The following is a 21,983-nucleotide window of genomic DNA, read 5'->3' as shown; positions in this document are numbered from 1 at the left end:
CTTTGTCAGAATAGATTTTGCTGTCTCCCTTGAGCGTATACAACAAGTTATTCTTTTCAATGCTCGGTACACTGGGCTTCATTGCCTTTGGTGTTTCAGCCTTACTCGGTTTCACTGGTGGATCACACAAGATGTGATTCTCAATTGGAATGTCTGGTGTAACCGAGTTAGACTGTGGTTTCTCATTTTCTTCAGATTCATCGTCCGAAGAATCAGCATCCTCAATAATTGGAGAACTCTGTTCCTTAACAGACGATGAATTTTTCACATTCTCATATTCAGATTTCCCCGAGGATGATGTAACAGTTGTAAACCCGAGGCCTGCTGCAAAGTCATCTAGACCGAGTGGCACAGTAGGTTCAAAACGGGGCATATCCTCGTCATTAGGCAATTTGGAATAATTGTGATTCATCGGGGGAGGGCATGATTTGTAACCAATACATTTTGCATCCCCCTTTTTCCTTTGGACATCAATAATGTGATCCAAAACATAGCGGGAATTGGAATAGCTTTCCAATTTCTGCTTGATTGTTTCACATTCACACTTGACTGTGGCTAACTCTACCATCTGTTGTTCAATTGTGTCAATTAAATTATTATTAGCATGTTGTTTTCTCAAAACAGCCTTTTGAAGTTCAGAAACATCATATTTTAATGACGCAATTGTTGCTTTAAACTCTTTTTCATTTCTTGTTAAAAACAAGTTAGCCTCAGTTGCTTTAGACAGATCAACAATCAATTCTTGATTGTGTTTGTGTGTGATGTCAAAAAGACTTTCCTTTTCTGCATATTCTAGACATTTAGCACATTCAACAACAGCAGAAATAGATTCAGGCTTAGAATCACATACCTGAGAGGTTTGTCCTTCAACATGAGCCATAAAGGCTGTACGAAAAGAGAAAGATCCGTCTTCAGAGAAAAATTGAGAAAGCTTCTCAGAAGTTCCAGCAGCTTTCTGACAAAGAATAGATCTTCTCTTGCATAAGGCTTCAGCATCAGCCAATAACTCATCAACCTCCAGATCCAAAGCATCACTTGATATATCACTAGCATCAAGTGATTCCCCATCTGAACTTCCACTGTAACCCGAGCTATCTTCATCCTCAGAAGATTCACCAGCATGCACGGGTTCTTCAACTTTTTCAACTACCTTGGCATAACAAGCTGTGCCACCATTACCTCCTTCACCAAGCTGAAGATTCCAGTTGCAAATCTCGTCAGCTTGAACAACTAATCCTCTGTGGGGATTAGAGTTTGCAGATCCAGAAGAATTTCCTCCCACGGGAACTATTTGTCTGTCAGAATTGTTCTGTTGTTGCTGAGGCTGTCTTTGATTCCTAAAAGGATTCTGATTGCCTTGCTTGGCTGGTTTCTGACATTCCCGTTTGAAATGACCTTTTTCACCGCAGTTGAAGCAGGTGACAGCATTTTTATCAAAACCATACTTGGTGTTGTTGTTGCTTTCCAAGTTGGTTCTTCCTGTTCTCTCCATAAACTCTTTAGCTCTACGAATAGCACTCGCAAGAGCCCACTTTATATCCATCATCTCGAACTCTTCTTTATCAACCTGTTGATAATCTTCGTTGGTCAGGTTGATATTTCCAATTTGACCGGCAACCAACCCACAATAAGCGCTGACCAAGGTATTCAACATCTCCATATGTTCCTTGGCTATCTCAACACTGACTTTTGAGAAATTGGAAGTATCCAATCTGACAGTGTTAGGGTTGGAAGTAGCTTGAAAGCTTGAAGAACTTCCATAAAACCCTTGTTGTTGTGGTTGTTGCTGTTGAGCTCTGTTTGGATCCAGGAAAGGTGGTGGAGTGAACTGAGGAGCTGTCTGTTGCACATACTGTTGTTGTTGAGAAGAAGAAGAATCTGGTCTTGAGAGCACAGTATATGCTGAAGGATCAAACTGATTTGCTGTTGACGGTCCGGAGTTAGAAAGAAAAGCTGTTTGAAGCTTAGCATGTTGAGGAGCTGGCTTATCTCCTTGAATACCACCTGCAATCCCAAAATACACTTCTGGATTTTGAGGCGTGATTGTTCTTTTCGCCTTGAGCCTTTCTTCAACATCTTTGTTTTCTAACTTCTGAATTAGCTCATAAATGGAGATTGTATCTAGAACACCATTTTCTTTGAGAATCTCGAGATAACTGCTCCACTTTGCTGGTAAACTATCAGCAAATCTCTTAACCATTTCTTGTGGAGTGGCGGCAACTTTGAAAGCAAACATTTCACTTAACAGATGGTGAAATCTTGTAGACAACTCTGTTAGACCCTCATTCTCCATGCAAGTAAAACCTTCAAACTCTTTCTTAAGCAGTTCCTGCTTGATCTTCCTTGATTGAGCATTTCCTTCACATCTCATAGTAAGCATATCCCACAATTGTTTTGTAGTTGTGCAGTAGACAAACTGATGGTATATGTCTCTGTGAAGCGCTTGCGTGAGAATCATAAATGCTTTCTTCTCCAACTCGAACTTCCTTTTATCATCATCGGACAGGCTGCTGTAAGTCTGAGGATTAGATCCTGCGACTTCTAACTCATTCTCAAATTTATTGAAGAAACACATCCATAAGTCTTGGCCTTGTCCTTGAACATACGTTTTCAATCTTTCTTTCCACCAACCCCAATCATTTATGTGATTAAGCTTTGGCGGCTTTGTATTTGTACCCGTTTCATTATCATTTTGCATCATCGCTTGAATACTGCTGCTTTGATTTGTAACTAAGGCCCACTGATGTGCAGATATCATGGCAGCTGAAGGTGGAGCAATAGCCTGCATCCAAGCATTCTTGAAATCTTGATCAGATTGAGAAGTAGATGATTGCGTATTAGATGATTGCGAAGCCAAAGATGTCATAGTCCACGCGGATGGATCCCATTGACCGTTTGTTCCCATTTTATATTTAATATATTAGGTGAAAATTAATTTTAGAAAAATTGATTTTCACAAACTATGTTAAACAATTTCGAAGGATAACAAAACAGTCGAAGGATGTAGGATCGAAAGACCTGAAATTCACAAACTGTTAAGTCTAAACAAATAAGACTCGAAGGATCCACGAAAGATCACACCTGTTCGAAGGATCAACAGTGTTCGAAAGATCACTGTTGAGATTCGAACAATAACCTCGAAAGATGAACTTGAAAGATTCACCTATACGAAGGATCCTTATCTTTCGAAATGAACAGTAACTCGAAAGATGATCTTTCAAAAAGATTCCTTGACTCGAAGGATAACCTATTGACTTCGAAGGATGTTCGAAGGATGGCTATCTTTCGAATCTCCTTGATCGAAGGATGATCTTTCGAGATCGAAAGTTATCTTTCGATGGTTCTGACACAAGGACAGAAAGTACGACAGGTTGGTGAAAAGTTGATGTGGTAGGTGACCAACTTTCGGCAAAAGAGTATGATCTGACAACAACTTTTCCCAAGCAGATTTGACTTTCAAAATAATACCCAAATAGGAAGGTTCTTATCCACACCAAGGCAACCGGATTTTTGACCGGAATAATGGCCAGAAAAACACAAACCTTTTCAAATATGATTTTTAAGTTACCCAAACCTTCCCGTAACACACCCGGTTAGTTTAGAACACGTTTTTATGGTTAAAACTGCAGAAAACACACTAAAAACGGGTGCTAAACCAAGAAACTTTTTGTCCAAAAACAACCAAGTCTTGCACAAAAACCCGGTTTTAACAAGGAAAAGAGCCACGGCTCTGATACCACTTGTAGGTCCCTCTTCGGAGGATGACGAACCTAAACCTTGTTATACAAACCCACTAGCGAGTGCGGAATCCAAGCTAGCAAGCAAACCGGGATGAGACAAGCATAAACACAAACACACAAGGGTTCACCGATTAACACCACTGTATTAATACGAATGAAGGTTCCGGTTACAAGCACAATGTTTACAAATCTAACTTGCAAACTCTCTAGTGTGTGTGTGTGTGTTTTGATAGAATGCTCTCAAACTCTCTCTATGTGTGCATCTATCTCACAAGCCTCTCAAGTCTCTTCTCAAAACAACACACTTCATGGGTATTTATACCCATACACAGCAGGTCTAGTCGAAGGATTAGACAGATTGTCCGAAGGACCATCTGTCGACCACAATGGCCATCGAAGGATCCGTATATACTTCGAAGGATAGCATATCCTTCGAAGTCCATCAGTATCCTTCGTGATTTATCTTTCGAGCCAATCGAAGGATAGACATAATCCTTCGATTGCTCATCCTTCGACTCAGACACTTCACAAACATATTTCTAACTGTTGACTGAGTCAAACCAGGAGGACGGTTGACTTGGTCAACTTACAAGACTGACAAGGACATCGTTTACATATAGACCGAATACAGACAAAGTACAGACACAAGTGCATCAACAATATAGTGTATACGCTCGTATAAAATTTGAATATTCAAGTGTATACGATCGTATAAAATGTATACGACCGTATACATTTAAATAATCAGTTACAATTTTCAGTTTCAATTTTTTTTCCAAATTCAATTATACAATCGTAATCGTTACGCCTATCTACGTTATTCGATCCTTTACTATACAAGACCATAATCTAACATGTTACGGAATTTGAAAGTTTACTATACGAAAACGTACCGTATAGGAAGAACGAGAAGAAAACGCCAAAAACGCCGAAGAACGCTATCCAAGAACGATCCGAGAGAAAACCGAGAGAATTTTTGGTGTAATGTTGAGGCCGTATGGTGGAAATGAGGTCGTATAAAGCTTATACGATCTTTTTTTCCTTTGTATACAGGCCGTATAATTGTATACGGCCCGTATACAATAATTTAATGTTTTTTAATTCCCTCGTATACATAATATACGATCACTGTATACGAGGCGTATACGTTTATAGGCCCGTATACAATTGAGTATTTTTCATTTTTCTTAAATTACTATATGCGGAAGTGACGAAGATACCGTCGGTATGTGTTAACGTTGATTCGTTTAAACGTTTTTTCAAATTCAATTTCACCAAGTTGGCAAAACATTTATACAACGTGTATGTTCATCATTAAAAATTGTCAAAACATGCAAACTGATTCGTTTAAATATTTTTTCAAGTTCAATTTCAACAAGTTGGCAAAACATTTATATAACGTGTATGTTCGTCATTACAAATTGTCAAAACATGCAAATAACATTTTATATTCATAGGGTACCTAAATCCACGTAATCCCTGGTCCTGTATTCATCAACGATCCTATTATATTGGTCAATACGTTCCCTGTAATAGTGATACCAACTTTCTGCTGGCGTATTCCGTGTCGCATGTCGCCAGTATCCTGATGGGGTTGGCATTGGATATTCCCCTTCTAATCTGACGTGAATAAAATGGTTCGTGTTTACATGTACAAGCACGGCTGTTCGATGCGGAATACTTTCTTCGGCTGTTCTGAACATGGGAAAAAATGAAGCACAACCAAGGTCACTTAATAAGAGACAAACGACATTCCACTGGTTTGCTATCAGAAGCCCCGTGAAAGGCATTTGTAGCCACTTATGTTCAGGTGCTCCGCTTATACCAGTCCAATCTAATGAATCCAGAACATTTTGATAACCAGGTCCATTTATCATTTTCCATAATTCGTGGAACCGGTTGCAGTCATCATGAAGTTGCGCCCGTATGAACGACCAGTCCCACTCTTTAAGCGATAGGCCGACCGCTATAGATCGAAACCCACAATTACCATCACCCTGCACATTTTGTATGTGACTGAGGTGTTGATAGAAGCAAGGTGGAATGAACTTTTTGAAGTGCATGAACATATTAACTAGTCCGACAGGCAGCAAAGGTAAGTCTGGTTGCTCTTCCTTTGATTTTGCGACCTTCTTTTTCGTTTTCGAATCCTTAGCGCCGTTCGCAATCTCGCCGAAGAACATAGCTGTTTCAGCACAATAACTTTGTGATTCGACAAACGAGTTGTGCCTGGACGGTTCGATGATTGACTCTTGTGTGCCTAACCCAACGGGTGAATCACTATGCTCGCCTTGCGTTGTAAACAAGCTATGTCTTGAAGGCTCCGTAAACGAATCATCCTTCCTTTGTTCCTGAGCTTTTAAAGTTGGATGACCCCGTGTGTTTTTTTGCACAACTGGTTGTTTGAGCTTCGTCTTATTGAGTTGTAGCAAGTCCTTCATCTTTTGAAGTAGGTTTTTCTTGACTTCTCTTGGCTTGGCACTTAAATGTAGTTTGAGAAGCACAAATTCGCCGTCTAAGTCGAAAGAGTCCACCTTGCTCGGTTTCAGTATGGGGTCCAAATTTAACTTTCTCCAAAAAGGGTCTATCAACTCCAACGGGATCATTTGACCTAAGAAACATATCAACAAACAACTTAAAACGTCAATTAGATTTTGCGTGATGAAATGCTATGATTATAAAATGTGGTTGGTCGAATAATGTATTACCATTCATTGTATACTGGTCCAACCGACACGCGCACGGCAACCCAGAGCTTGTATACAAACGGCACGTGCATGTACCGTTATATAAATTTAATTTTTCTATTTCATTTAATTCGTCGGATATCAACTCTAGGCAGGCATGAGAAACCTTCTTTCGTAGGAGATTAAATGTTGGTTTGTTATGTTGACCCAATGTTCGGCTCCTGCTTGTTTCAATGTTGCCTTTGATTTCTGTCACCTGGTTTCTTATGAGCTTATCAATAAGTGGTACCACTTTCTCCAGGGTGTAATTAGAGTCGCCTAGGTACTGCTTCAAAAGGGCATGTTGACCCTCTACCTGTTCGTTGTACGTTGGCCGAAGTTCAGATGTTGGTCGCTCCAGAACGAAACAAACCGGTCTCTATATGGTTGTAACCAGATTGAATCCAAATAGTCCATAATCTCTATAATCAAAGTCAAGTGCAGTTAAGACAAGTCAAACAAATACGATTATTAAACAAAAATATAAAACTTACCGTCGTTTTTTTTACGTGGCAACCTTGATCGTATTCGCTTGTACCAGTAGTTGTAGTCATGATCGGTCGTTGAGTTAATTAGCTCGCCCAACTTGTAAAGAAACCTGCTCCAGCTATCATCTGTTTGAAAGCTTTGCCTACAATGTTTGAATATGTTTTGCTGTATGTGCCACCTACACAATGAATGTCTAGCCTTGGGAAACACGGTTGCACATGCGTTCATTAGGGCGCGATCTCTATCGGTTACTATTACACGGGGTTCCATAACACTGTCTAAGGAGTGTTTCAACCTCTGTAGAACCCATGTGAAGTTTTCCTGTTTCTCGTTGCTTACGAACGCATGAGCAATGCAAAACGACATCAACGCGGATGTAACACCGATAATCTGGACTAGCGGCATTTTGTACCGATTCGTCTTGTAGGTGGAGTCTATAAGCAACACATGCGGGAAGGCGCTCCACAACATGTTCGACTCCGGGTGGATGCAGAAAACATCCTCGACCCGTTCGCTGTTTTGAGATGTTCTATGGTAAAAAACAAACCCAACCTTCTCCAACCGGTCGAAAAGATCTGCAATGGAGTCTCACCGACTTGTTCCATTCGACCCAATTTGGCCCGAGCGTTGTATATGGTGTTTCTTGTTGAGACGTTATGGGGGTTCTGTTCTTTAATGGCAGCAAGAATGTCTCGTGGTTTTATGTTCTGATGCGTCATTTGCTCCACCGTCCTCTCTTCCGGTGGAGTTAGCCTCATTAGGGACGGATGACCCTCGGGATATAGAAATGGTTTGTGGTTATGTTTTGTGACAACCCTCACTAAACCAGGTATCCGTACGACTTAATTAATAATTAATTACTGCTTAATTACCGTGCTTACCTGAAATTGTGGATAAACTGCTACTTGAATGTTGATACATGTACATACTTGCATCATACTCTATTTACTGTCACTACATTATTTACATGCTGAACCTTAGTGACAAACATGATGCACAAAAGCACAGTAGTACAATGAACGGATAACCTATTGAACGTGCTGTCATAACCAGCACCAGGCAGATACTGCCTCTAAGGCCTGTATGAGCCAGAAATATTTTACTACACCAATAGTGAGTGTAGAGATACAAGGGTTGTAGAACTGCGTCTCTAGGAATAAGTTACAGTGACAGGATGTGCCTAAAACGAACTCTAAGTACAAAACTCAGCACTTTAACTAAAAATTCAGCACTTGGTTAACTAATAAAGTGCCAAAACATGAGAAAAATGTTACTAGACACTTTCCAAAGTGTCGGGAATAAGTTGTGTCACTAAAATAATAATAACGACACTTTAAAGCTTTGTTAAGCGCTTTAACGGATTACTATCCAACCGAACAACCGGACTATACTCGGAACATAAAAATATTGCCATATACATTATTTGTCTTTTTCTAAGCCAGTTAGGGTCCCTGAATACCCTAACACCCACTGTAATGCACAACGCACTAGTAACCGGGTTAATCCCTAAACCAACTTAACTTAACCTAACTAATATCTAACTAATGGTTGGATTTGAACTAGGAACCCCCCCCCCCTAACCAAACCGTCCCCAAGAGGGGGACACACATTGTCCTTAACTTGATTATTTTATTTCCTCTTGTCTAATATCAAGAAAGCACTTAAACCATTGGACCATAATCTTGAAATTGTCTATAAGATCAAGGGTTAACACTCCATAACATTCATCACATTTCAACTCACAACAACACTCCCTCTCTCTCTCAAGAAGCTCTCGGCCGAACTCCCCTATACATCCATCAAATTTTCAAGTTTTGTTCAAGTCATTCCAAGATCATACAAGTGTTAAGGATCACCCACAAGGAGGCTTGGTGCATTCGGAAGGCGAAGGACCTCACCTCATTGCTTTTATCCACTCATTTTGCGTCTAGATTCTTCCCTAGCCTCGAGCTAGTAGTAAGTTGCTTGAATCACCTTCTCGAACTATTTTAAGATGGTTAAAATGATATGTAACAGTTAAAAGTCATGAACATGCAAGATGATACATAAAAGTCGACTAAAAATGCTAGTAATGATGGTTAAAAGCTTGAATGTTGTGTAAATCTTGTAGTATTTGATTTGTGTAGTCATATAGGCCCGATCTATGTTGTGGTAGCTCGGATCATCGTTTAACCCGGATTGGTCATGATCATGGATCATGACATAGAGCTTGTTTAAGTGTAACAAGGGTTAAGTGATGAAACTCTACCACACATCAAACTTGAACTTGTGTAAAAATGATTTTACTTACGAAATAGTGTTTAAAACTAGTAGATCTACGGATCTACAAGCGGTATTTTCAAAGGACCGGGTGTCAAAGAAACCATATTTTCTAAAAATGGATCTTACACTAACAAGGATGATTTTTAGAACACACGAGTGTGTAACACATAAAGTTTCGACAAAATAACTATTTTTGTAAAGATTTACAAGAAGATGTAAAAACGGAATTTCTTTAAAAACGAGGTTTTTATGAAACCGGATTGATATATATAAAGATCCACTAAAAGTAATGAGATTTACTTCATAGTTTTGGAAAACTACAAGTTCATGTGATTTTTGTGATTTACATATTTATTTACTAGTTTGTTGTTCCGGACATTGTTTTAATTGAATGAAAGGATTGTTGGTTTGATTTATAAAAGAAAATGATACGCTTGAAAGCGTGGCCACCTCCCGTTACAGAGGAAACTCTAGCGAAATTTTTCCGAAAACCTAACACTTAGAATTATTTTCACCACAAGTGTTAGAAATACTTTTCGACTTGTTTTCAAATTATAAGTTTCGCCATGACTTTATTTACAAAATATCGGAGGTGGGATTTTCACAAAATTAAACGTGATTAATATATGTTTAGTAAATATATATTTTTCATATAGTTACTTGTCATGTATTTATGATTATTTTGTGAAGATACAAATATTATTTTTAGGGTAAAAATAATACTATCGAATGTTAACAAATCCAAAATAATACGAACGCCTCTACGTTAAATATATAAGTTACACCGGTAATTATTATTACCACTCGATCGTTAAAACGTAACTTACGCATTTTTAAGAAAATATGACTGAACGCGTATTTTGTCAAGGTATTATTTTGGGAAAATTATATAATAGAAAATATAATATTTTTGAGAAAAATACTTATATTTTGGAGTTAGAAATAAAATATATTTTAAGTGAGACTTAATAATATATTTCGAACACACATGTATTAAATCCCCCATCCTTGGGAAGGAAAATGATTACCAAGTATATACAGAATGTAAACACGAAATAGTTGTCTAACTATTTCCCAAAAACTTAAACCATAAAGCTAAGGCACGGCCGTCCGTCTAATAGAGTTAGTACGTGTAGGTCGTCGCACAGCTGCTTGAGCAGGAGATATACTTGGTAGAGACGCACCACTGTGAGTTCATGTCCCCCTTTTCTCTTAACTGTTTTCAGTTTTAAACTGCGGGGGTGAAATACATGTTACTATGATTACAAGTACTGTATACATGGTATGGTTAGCGTAAGGAGGTTTACTACTTAGATCATGTGAGTGGGTAGGCGCAACATGAGGCCATTAATCCTCATGGTAGGACCGAGGGACAGGAGCGGTAGATCTATCTGGGTGTAGCGAGCCCAGCCCCAGGCCAAACTAGAAACGGACCTCGGGGTGACTTTGTGCCCAACGCATAAATCCGCTAGGTTTGAGTGTTCCTACTTGCACTTCACACATATCAATGGCCTTGCAAACCATTGGTGATCTCTTTTTCCTTATTTGCTACATACCAGGATTTTATACATTCAATGGTTTATTTACTCACTTACGCATGAACTCGCTCAACATTATTGTTGATTTTTCAACTTACATGTATTTCAGGGAATTAAAGGATCTGGCGCGGTATGACACGTTTTCCCGCTGCACTAGTTACGAGGTCATCCGGTTTTGGGGATGTGACTCTTTCCTGGACAAGTCACAGTCCTTAAACTATGTTTATGTCATGTTGATGATTGTGTTTGTTGAACAATTTTTATATCGTTAGGATGTGTTTCCGTTGAGACAATGTTGTTGTATTTGGTTTTTAAAACTTAATTAAATGGATGATCTTGCATGGTTTTATTTCATATAGCTTTGTTGTGGTTAAGCTATGGTATTAAGAAGTCACACCAAAATAACCACGCTTCCGCAAAGCCAGGGTGTGACAGCTTGGTATCAGAGCTCTGATCATAGCGAACTAGGATTCCTTCTCGAGTCTAGACTATGATCACTAGGGCTCTCACGAAAACATTTTTACTGCATACCACTTAAGTCCAGATCCAAAACGTTTTTATAAACAAAGTTGAGCACATTTTATTTATTATTTATAGGCTCAGTCTGGGAGGCTGAGGCTCGGTCTGAGAGGCCGAGGCTCGGTCTAAGAGATCGAGGTAGATGGCTAGTGAGACTAGGAAGAGCAGTCTAAGAGGCTGGGAGAATTTGGCTAGCGAGACTAGGAGTATCAGTCTAGGAGACTGGGAGGCTAGTGGGACTAGGAGAATTATTTGATTGCTTACTTGGTGACTAATGTGTTTACCTGATTGTATGATTGATTATTTGTGCATATTTGTGTTTATGTTACAGACACATGGACTCGTCCGGCACTGGTGATTCAGACACCACAGGCCCTAGACCTATAGTATCAGACGACCTAGAGTCTTCAGAGCGCGAGGTTCACACATCCGACGTTACTAGCACAGACGAGGATGACTTTCAGCCCTTTGCGTTACTAATGGTGCTGATGAGCTCGCTGATGGCCCTTTGGCCGGGGACCTACCGCTTGTAGAGATCCCTGCTCCCATACCCTTGGCTGTTTATCCTGCTTATGATTTGCTTCTCGACGCCGACGCTGATGGCGACGTCGATCTGTTTGACGATGAGCTCCTAGAGGACGAGGAGGAGGGTGAGGCCCTTATCGCCGACGGAGGACTTTTACTGCTCGCAGATGCTCCAGCTGCGGAGTCACCTGCACACTCACCCGCTCCAGACTCCTTCGAGTCTGTGGCCTCCGCACCTTCACACACTCAGAGTGCGCAGCACTTCTCTCACAGTTCAGACCCAGATAGAGCATCCTCTGTAGCCCCTGTTCCTAGCTTTGCTTTCGACCACTATGATGAGGAGGATTCCGATCCTGTTTTTCCCCCAGGATTCGACCCGGACCGGGAGATAGAGTTCATCCACTTGGATCAGCCTATGGTTGATCCAGTAGACCCAGTTGACCCTGCATTCGCTGACGATGCAGATTTTGATATGGAGTTCATTGATCCCGAGCCTGTCATGGTCCCTGAGCAGGTAGCCGCTCTAGACCCTGCGTTTGAGCATGACCCAATTCATGCTGGCGCACCCATTATTGAGCCTGTGATTGCTGACCCACCTATTGATGATCACCCTGTGGATGCTCTGTTGTTGGAGGGTGATCATGTCATTGCTGCTGATCATGTTGATCCCCCACTTATTGCTGATGCACCTGTTGACCCTTTTGTTGCACCCCACCTTGATCCCAGGTATGCGCACGCACAGCACGGGTGGATTCCTGCTGATGACGAGGTTCCACCTATTCCCCCTCAGATCACTGATACTCGTCACGTTGATACCTCTTTTACATTCCCTCAGTTTACACCTCCAGCTCGACCTGGAGAGGGTTCTTCGGCCCATCCTTTTGGACATGTACCGGTATCTATCCCTGCTATACCACCGTCTTCTACTACTTTTTCCCCGGTTCCACCACCTGTATCACCTTTTGATCCAGCCAGTGAGCCATTCCTTTGGTCGTCACCACCGGTTATGCCACCGACCGACCCCTACCATCCTTTCCACATGGGATACTCTATTGAGGACATTTTGATGTCATTCGTTGCCCAGCACGAGGCACACACCCGGCGCATTCAGGAGCTTGAGAGAGCTCAGCCGCCGCCGTGTCAGTGCCAGGGTCAGACCCACCCTACTTCATTGCAGCACCCTCGACCTTTACCACCGGACTATGCTGCACGCCTTTCGGCACTTGAGCAGCAGGTTGCTTCTTGGTTGCGTACCCAGAGAGCCATGGAGGAGGATTGGCTCCAGTTACATCGTTTATTCTACACCCACTTCCCCCTCCTCCACCGCCATCATTGTAGAGCTCTTCAGTATCGTATGGGTAGACGTTAGTGAGAAGACGGCGATTGCTTTTGACTGCACAACATTTTTGGAGACCACCTTCTGACTCTGACTTTTGTTGATCATGTATATGGGATGTATTGACACTGATTTGATATAGTTTTTGGACTGGGGTGATGTAGCCCTTAGTCGACTGATGTTGTATGACACTATGATGTACTTGTACACTTACTATGTGGTCTCAATATATGGCAATCGCAGTATTCTCATCATATTTGACGCTTGATTTGGTTATTTATATTTTATGACATGGGTTGTTGTGTGATTGATATAATTGAAACATGAGATGCTATGTGATTAGTCTATTTATAACATGAGATGTTACGTGCAATTACTATTATTATATACGTACGTTTTACTATGGCCTGACCTACGTAAATAAATCTTTAGAAGATGCCGAGACGTCAAACGCCGATGCCTACCAATGAGGCAGAACTCTAGCAAATCATCGCTGCTGCCATCGCACAATACGCCGCCTCTCAAGGAGGGACTAGTGGAAGTAACTCTGGCAACCCTGGCAACAACAACCCACCTCATGGGTGCACCTACAAGAAGTTTCTAGACTGCAAGCCTGTCAACTTTGATGGCACAGGAGGTGCTGTCGCCTTTGTTCGTTGGGCTGAGAAAACTGAATCTGTTCTTCGCATGAGCAAATGTGCACCAGACCAGCAAGTCACCTATATTTCTGGGCTATTCTTGGATGGAGCCCTATCTTGGTGGAATTTGCAAGTACAGACACTTGGTGAAGCTGCTGCCTACGCACTAACCTGGACCAAACTGAAGGAACTTATGCGCAAAAAGTACTGCTCCTGCGCGGAAATCCAAAAATTGGAAACTGAATTCTGGCATTTGAAAATGGAAGGTCCAAAGATCGCAGAAGACGTTCAGAGGTTTCACGACCTGTCACATGTGGTACCCTATATGGTCACTCCAGAGTTCAAGCGGATTGAATGTTTCATTTGGGGATTAGCTCCTCAAATCATAAGCATGGTGACCTCCTCCAAGCCTGCGACAATTACTGAGGCGATTGATTTGAGCGTGGCTCTCACTGAGGAGGCTATTCGCCCGAACAAGTTCGATGAGATCGAGGCAAAGAAGAAAGAGACTCACGTCGAGTCATCAGGAGGTAACAAGCGTAAGTTCTCGAACTTCAGGCAAGGCACCAGCGGGGTGGTTAAGAAAGGAGAATCAAGCATGCCAGCTCAGGTTACAGCTGGTAGTGGAAAGAAAGGAAAAGGATATATGGGCACCCAACCCAAGTGTAATACCTGCCAACGACACCATTCTGGGCATTGTACTATGAAAGTATGCGAAGCATGTGGAAAACCTGGCCACTTGAAGGATTCTTGTTGGGCTACTATTGGCCAGGGAGGCCAGGGAGGATTCGGAAGCAGAAATAATAATCGGGGTGGGAATGGAAATCGCCCACAAGGAAACAATAGAGGTAATGGAAATCGAGGCAACAATACTAATCAAGCGGGCGCTGTGAATCGTAACCAAAGGAATAATCAAGCTGGTGGAAATGGGCAAAGACCCGGATGCTTCAACTGTGGTGATCTTGGGCACTACAAGAGGAACTGCCCAGAGTTAAACCAAGCCCGTGGAAGAGTGTTTAATATCGAAGCGAGGGAAGCACGCAAGGATCCCAATGTCGTTACTGGTACGTTCCCTGTAAACCAACGCTATGCGTCCGTTTTATTTGATACTGGCGCCGATTATAGCTTTGTATCGTTAGAGTTTAAGAATATGCTTAGTCTAGCCGCTAGTAAATTAGATATTCCGTACTCAATCGAATTGGCCAATGGGAAGTTAGTAGAAGCCAATGAAGTTATCAGAGGTTGTGTGATCGAATTGGGAGAGCGTGAGTTTGCTCTGGATCTACTACCAGTCCAGTTGGGAAGCTTCGATGTGGTGGTAGGAATGGATTGGTTATCAGGCAACAAGGCAGAAATAGTTTGTCACGAAAAGGTCGTTCGTATCCCAACCGAAGATGGTGATACAATTGTGGTTCACGGAGAGAAGCGTGATACGCCGTTAAGAATTATCAGCTGCCTCAAAGCGCGAAAGTGTTTACAGAAGGGATGTGCTGCCTTCCTGGCACACATTGTAGATAAGAAAGCTGCGGAACCAAAGATCGAAGACATCCCTGTCGTGAGGGAATATCCAGAAGTCTTCCCAGAGGACTTGCCTGGACTGCCACCTCAGAGGCAAGTAGAGTTTCACATCGATTTAGTTCCAGGCGCCGCGCCTGTGGCTAAGGCACCTTATAGACTTGCTCCATCTGAGATGCAGGAACTGTCGACACAACTTCAAGAGTTGTTAGACAAGGGATTTATCCGACCAAGCTTCTCGCATTGGGGAGCTCCAGTTTTGTTTGTCAAGAAGAAGGACGGTAGTTTCCGTATGTGTATTGACTATCGGGAGTTGAATAAACTGACGATCAAGAATAGATACCCTCTACCAAGGATTGATGATCTGTTTGACCAACTGCAAGGTTCAAGCTTTTATTCAAAGATCGACCTTCGATCTGGATACCATCAGTTAAGGATACAAGAGGAGAGTATCCCAAAGACAGCCTTCAGAACTCGATATGGACACTACGAGTTCTTAGTTATGCCGTTTGGGTTGACAAACGCACCTGCAGTGTTCATGGATTTGATGAACAGAGTTTGTAAGCCGTACTTGGATAAGTTCGTGATAGTGTTCATCGATGATATCTTGATTTATTCAAAGACGAAGGCTGAGCACGAACAGCATCTAAGAGCCATTTTGGAGTTGCTGAAGAAGGAACAGCTGTATCCCAAGTTCTCTAAGTGCGAGTTTTGGCTACGAGAAGTCCAGTTCCTTGGACACGTGGTGAATGGAGATGGAATCCACGTGGATCCCACCAAGATCGAAGCGATTAAGAATTGGGAAACGCCAAAGACGCCAACCGAAATTCGACAATTTTTAGGTTTGGCTGGTTACTACCGAAGATTCATTGAGGATTTTTCAAAAATCGCTCAACCATTGACGCTCCTCACGCAGAAAGATAAGAAGTTTGGTTGGGGAATCAAACAGGAAGAAGCATTCCAGATATTGAAAGATAAGCTCTGCAATGCGCCAATCTTAGCACTACCAGAAGGTACAAATGATTTCGTGGTATACTGCGACGCTTCGCGTCAAGGTTTGGGTTGCGTGTTGATGCAACGCCAAAAGGTTATTGCTTACGCATCGCGTCAATTGAAAGTGCACGAAAAGAACTATACCACACATGATTTGGAACTTGGCGCAGTGGTTTTTGCCTTAAAAATCTGGAGACACTACCTTTATGGTACGAAGTGTACAATCTTCACAGATCATAAGAGCCTACAACACATATTCAATCAGAAGGAGTGGAATATGAGACAAAGACGGTGGGTTGAGTTGTTGAATGATTACGACTGCGAGATAAAGTATCATCCAAGGAAGGCGAATGTGGTCGCCGATGCCCTAAGTCGAAAGGAGAGGATCAAGCCCATAAGGGTTAGGGCTTTAGAGATGATTATCCAGACCGATCTTTCCTTGCGCATTCGTGCCGCGCAAAAAGAAGCTCTTAAGGAAAGAAACCTTGAAGAGGAATATCTCCGTGGGATGGAGAAGCAATTGGTGCCAAACGAGGAAGGAACGTTATGTTTTGAGAAAAGGATTTAGGTTCCTTTGTTTGGAGGTTTGAGGAAGGTTATTTTCGATGAAGCTCACAAATCGCGGTACTCTATCCATCCAGGAGCGGATAAGATGTACCAAGATCTTAAAGATTATTATTGGTGGCCTAGGATGAAAGGCGATGTTGCTGTTTATGTGAGCAAGTGTTTAACATGCGCTAAGGTTAAAGTGGAATACCAGAAGCCTTCAAGACTTCTGCAACAACCAGAAATTCCCAAGTGGAAATGGGAACAAATCACCATGGATTTTATTACAAAGTTGCCAAGAACGCCAAGAGGCCATGACACTATTTGGGTAATAGTGGATCGATTAACGAAGTCAGCACACTTCTTACCTATCACAGAGAAGGATAATACAAGCAAGTTGGCCGAAATTTACATGAGAGAGATAGTTACACGCCATGGAGTACCTCTCTCGATAATCTCTGACAGAGATGGAAGGTTCGTATCAAGGATTTGGCAATCCTTCCAAGAAGCTTTTGGCTCGCAATTGAATATGAGCACCGTGTTTCACCCACAGACCGACGGGCAAAGCGAACGGACGATACAGACTTTGGAAGACATGCTGAGAGCGTGTGTTATGGATTTGGGCGGTAGCTGGGATAAACATTTGCCACTGGTCGAATTTTCATACAACAACATCTACCACACCAGTATTGGTGCCGCGCCATTCGAAGCTCTATATGGCCGCAAGTGCAGGTCACCGCGTTGTTGGTCTGACGCAGGTGATAGACAATTGGTTGGTCCTAATGTGGTCCAGGAAACCACATATAAGATTGCACAGATCCGAGATCGCATCAATGCGGCTCGTGACCGTCAGAAAGCCTACGCGGATCGGAAAAGGAAACCTCTAGAGTTTGAGGTAGGTGATATGGTTTTGTTGAAAGTATCACCCTGGAAGGGTGTGGCACGCTTCGGGAAGCGTGGGAAGTTGAATCCGCGGTATATTGGTCCGTTCAGAATTTTGGGAAGAATTGGGCTAGTAGCATACAAGCTGGACTTACCTGCTGAACTGAATGGTGTTCACGATACATTTCATGTATCCAATTTGAAGAAAAGTCCAACTCAAGATACCGTTGTCATTCCTACCGACGAAATTCATGTTGACGACACGCTCCACTTCGTTGAAGAACCCGTTGAGGTTACGGATTGGAAAGTGAACAAGACCCGCCGGAGCAGTGTCAAGCTTGTCAAGGTTCGTTGGAATGCCAGACATGGTCCTGAATACATGCAAGATGGTTAAAATGATATGTAACGGTTAAAAGTCATGAACATGCAAGATGATACATAAAAGTCGACTAAAAATGCTAGTAATGATGGTTAAAAGCTTGAATGTTGTGTAAATCTTGTAGTATTTGATTTGTGTAGTTATATAGGCCCGATCTATGTTGTGGTAGCTCGGATCATCGTTTAACCCGCATTGGTCATGATCATGGATCATGACATAGAGCTTGTTTAAGTGTAACAAGGGTTAAGTGATGAAACTCTACCACACATCAAACTTGAACTTGTGTAAAAATGATTTTACTTACGAAATAGTGTTTAAAACTAGTAGATCTACGGATCTACAAGCGGTATTTTCAAAGGACCGAGTGTCAAAGAAACCATATTTTCTAAAAATGGATCTTACACTAACAAGGATGATTTTTAGAACACACGAGTGTGTAACACATAAAGTTTCGACAAAATAACTATTTTTGTAAAAATTTACAAGAAGATGTAAAGACGGAATTTCTTTAAAAACGAGGTTTTTATGAAACCGGATTGATATATATAAAGATCCACTAAAAGTAATGAGATTTACTTCATAGTTTTGGAAAACTACAAGTTCATGTGATTTTTGCGATTTACATATTTATTTACTAGTTTGTTGTTCCGGACATTGTTTTGATTGAATGAAAGGATTGTTGGTTTGATTTATAAAATAAAATGATACGCTTGAAAGCGTGGCCACCTCCCGTTACAGAGGAAACTCTGGCGAAATTTTTCCAAAAACCTAACACTTCGAATTATTTTTACCACAAGTGTTAGAAATACTTTTCGACTTGTTTTCAAATTATAAGTTTCGCCACGACTTTATTTACAAAATATCGGAGGTGGGATTTTCACAAAATTAAACGTGATTAATATATGTTTAGTAAATATATATTTTTCATAACGTTACTTGTCATGTATTTATGATTATTTTGTGAAGATACAAATATTATTTTTAGGGTAAAAATAATACTATCGAATGTGAACAAATCCAAAATAATACGAACGCCTCTACGTTAAATATATAAGTTACACAGGTAATTTTTATTACCACTCGATTGTTAAAACTTAACTTACGCATTTTTAAGAAAATATGACTGAACGCGTATTTTGTCAAGGTATTATTTTGGGAAAATTATATAATAGAAAATATAATATTTTTGAGAAAAATACTTATTTTGGAGTTAGAAATAAAATATATTTTAAGTGAGACTTAATAATATATTTTGAACACACATGTATTAAATCCCCCATCCTTGGGAAGGAAAATGATTACCAAATATATACAGAATGTAAACACGAAATAGTTGTCTAACTATTTCCCAAAAACTTAAACCATAAAGCTAAGGCACGGCCGTCCGTCTAATAGAGTTAGTACGTGTAGGTCGTCGCACAGCTGCTTGAGTAGGAGATATACTTGGTAGAGACGCACCACTGTGAGTTCATGTCCCCCTTTTCTCTTAACTGTTTTCAGTTTTAAACTGCGGGGGTGAAATACATGTTACTATGATTACAAGTACTTTATACATGGTATGGTTAGCGTAAGGAGGTTTACTACTTAGATCATGTGAGTGGGTAGGCACAACATGAGGCCATTAATCCTCATGGTAGGACCGAGGGACAGGAGCGGTAGATCTATCTGGGTGTAGCGAGCCCAGCCCCAGGCCAAACTAGAAACGGACCTCGGGGTGACTTTGTGCCCAACGCATAAATCCGCTAGGTTTGAGTCTTCCTACTTGCACTTCACACATATCAATGGCATTGCAAACCATTGGTGATCTCTTTTTCCTTATTTGCTACATACCAGGATTTTATACATTCAAATGTTTATTTACTCATTTACGCATGAACTCGCTCAACATTATTGTTGATTTTTCAACTTACATGTATTTCAGGGAATTAAAGTATCTGGCGCGGTATGACACATTTTCCCGCTGCACTAGTTACGAGGTCATCCGGTTTAGGGGATGTGACTCTTTCCTGGACAAGTCACAGTCCTTAAACTATGTTTATGTCATGTTGATGATTGTGTTTGTTGAACAATGTTTATGTCGTTAGGATGTGTTTCCGTTGAGACAATGTTGTTGTATTTGGTTTTTAAAACGTAATTAAATGGATGATCTTGCATGGTTTTATTTCATATAGCTTTGTTGTGGTTAAGCTATGGTATTAAGAAGTCACACCAAAATAACCACGCTTCCGCAAAGCCAGGGTGTGACATGTTTAGCTTCCTCAACCCTTAGATCCCAATAACCTAACCTCTTTTTGTATGCCCCGATCAGTTGGAACTTGCAACCGGATTTCCTGGTCCCGCTGCGTCTGACCGTGGCTGTTGATTTGTACTCGCCGGCACAATCGCACGTAAGCCAAATTTTTTACAGTTGACCGTTGCCCTGTTTATCGTAGATGGTGCGTTTGGTGACGAGGGCGTAGCCATTTACGCGTCCAATGTCTCTACACCACTCTACCAATTCATCCATGCTAGCGAATTTCTAACAAAAACACTTATATGTGTCAATTAATGATTAACTCAAATGATTAACCCATCGGTTTAGTTTTAGTATAAACGGGTTCGGGTCAGATTCAGGTTGAACCTGCGAACCCGTTTGGGTTAACGGGTCGGGTTCGGGTCAACATGGTTGGGTTGGCGGGTTGACCCGTTACAATATATTTTACGTCATAAATTAAATGGAGTGCGTATGTTTATGCTATGATTATAAGTTAAAAAGAGAAATTAACATAGATTTCATAATTTAAATATATATATATATATATATATATATATATTTGTGTTTTTTAAGTAAATTTTAACTTTAATATATTAATTTCAATAAAAAAAATATAAAAATTCGGGTTTAATGGGTCGTGTTCGGGTCAACCCATGAAACTTCGGGTCGTGTTCGGGTTCTTATGTATGATACGATTTTCGGGTTCGGGTCGAGTTCGGGTTTGTGTAAAATTTTCAGGTTCAGGTCGGGTTGAACCCACCAACACGCGAACACGACCCGTTGAGCAACCCTAATCTAAGATTTTAATAAAAACAACATCAAACGTAAAAACACTAAAATAGTTAACGTACAACAAATAAACATATAATTAAATGTTATACCTGCTTGTTTTGAAACTCACTACGCTCCTCGTCAGCATTTGGACCCTCCGGCGGTTTATCACTTATGGGAGGAGAATGAGAACTATCAGTCGGCGGTCCAACACTAACAGGAGGGGCTTCAAAATTAACCGGGTGTTGCAATAGATAATAACCAGCATAATTAGCTGAAGGCATCCAAACCCCAAGTATCTTGATCTGCATCAGACGCAAGAATGGGATCGAACAGAGCATTCAAATCAAACACCACTTTGTTATCTTCAGTGTTATCATAACTCCTCTGATTCGCCTCGTTATCAAACACATTAAAAAAGTTAACCCAACCCGACATTATAGCGTAAATAATTTGAATACAGAGAAAAATAGAAGAAACGAATAGAAGTTGAATGAAAATGAATGAAATTAGTGTCGTTTATATAGAGAATTTTACGGAATATTACATCGTTTCAAATGATTAACACGCGAATCGAGGAATCTAACGTCGAATCAAATAACTCGCACGAATATCGAGGAATCTAACCTCTAATCACATAACTCGCACGAGAATCGAGGAATATAACATCGAATCAGAGAATCTTACGTCTACTCGCACGTGAATCGAGGAATAATACGTCGCGTCAAATAGTAATAAAACAATAAAATAAACGAAATTCATTGTATACGGGCCGTATAGGTATATACGACCGTATAACGGACCACAGTATAATCTTATTCTAACATGGTTGATACGGGCCGTATAAGGTTATACGGCCCATATAGAATA

General features: G+C 41.0%; 1 protein-coding gene across 1 annotated transcript; it reads right to left on the bottom strand.

Annotated features, from left to right (window-relative positions):
• Positions 1-5,191: 5,191 nt before the first annotated feature.
• LOC110876856 lies at positions 5,192-7,713 on the bottom strand. Its single transcript, XM_022125016.1, has 3 exons — positions 7,503-7,713; positions 6,961-7,389; positions 5,192-6,351 (listed from the first exon to the last, which is right to left on the bottom strand). The coding sequence occupies exons 1-3, from the start codon at positions 7,711-7,713 to the stop codon at positions 5,192-5,194; spliced, it is 1,800 nt and encodes a 599-aa protein (XP_021980708.1).
• Positions 7,714-21,983: the final 14,270 nt, after the last annotated feature.

This window comes from Helianthus annuus, chromosome 12 (assembly GCF_002127325.2).
Source record: "Helianthus annuus cultivar XRQ/B chromosome 12, HanXRQr2.0-SUNRISE, whole genome shotgun sequence".
NCBI lineage: Eukaryota > Viridiplantae > Streptophyta > Magnoliopsida > Asterales > Asteraceae > Helianthus > Helianthus annuus.
The sequence above is the reverse complement of the archived record's forward strand: the minus strand, read 5'-3'. Positions and strand labels throughout refer to the sequence as shown.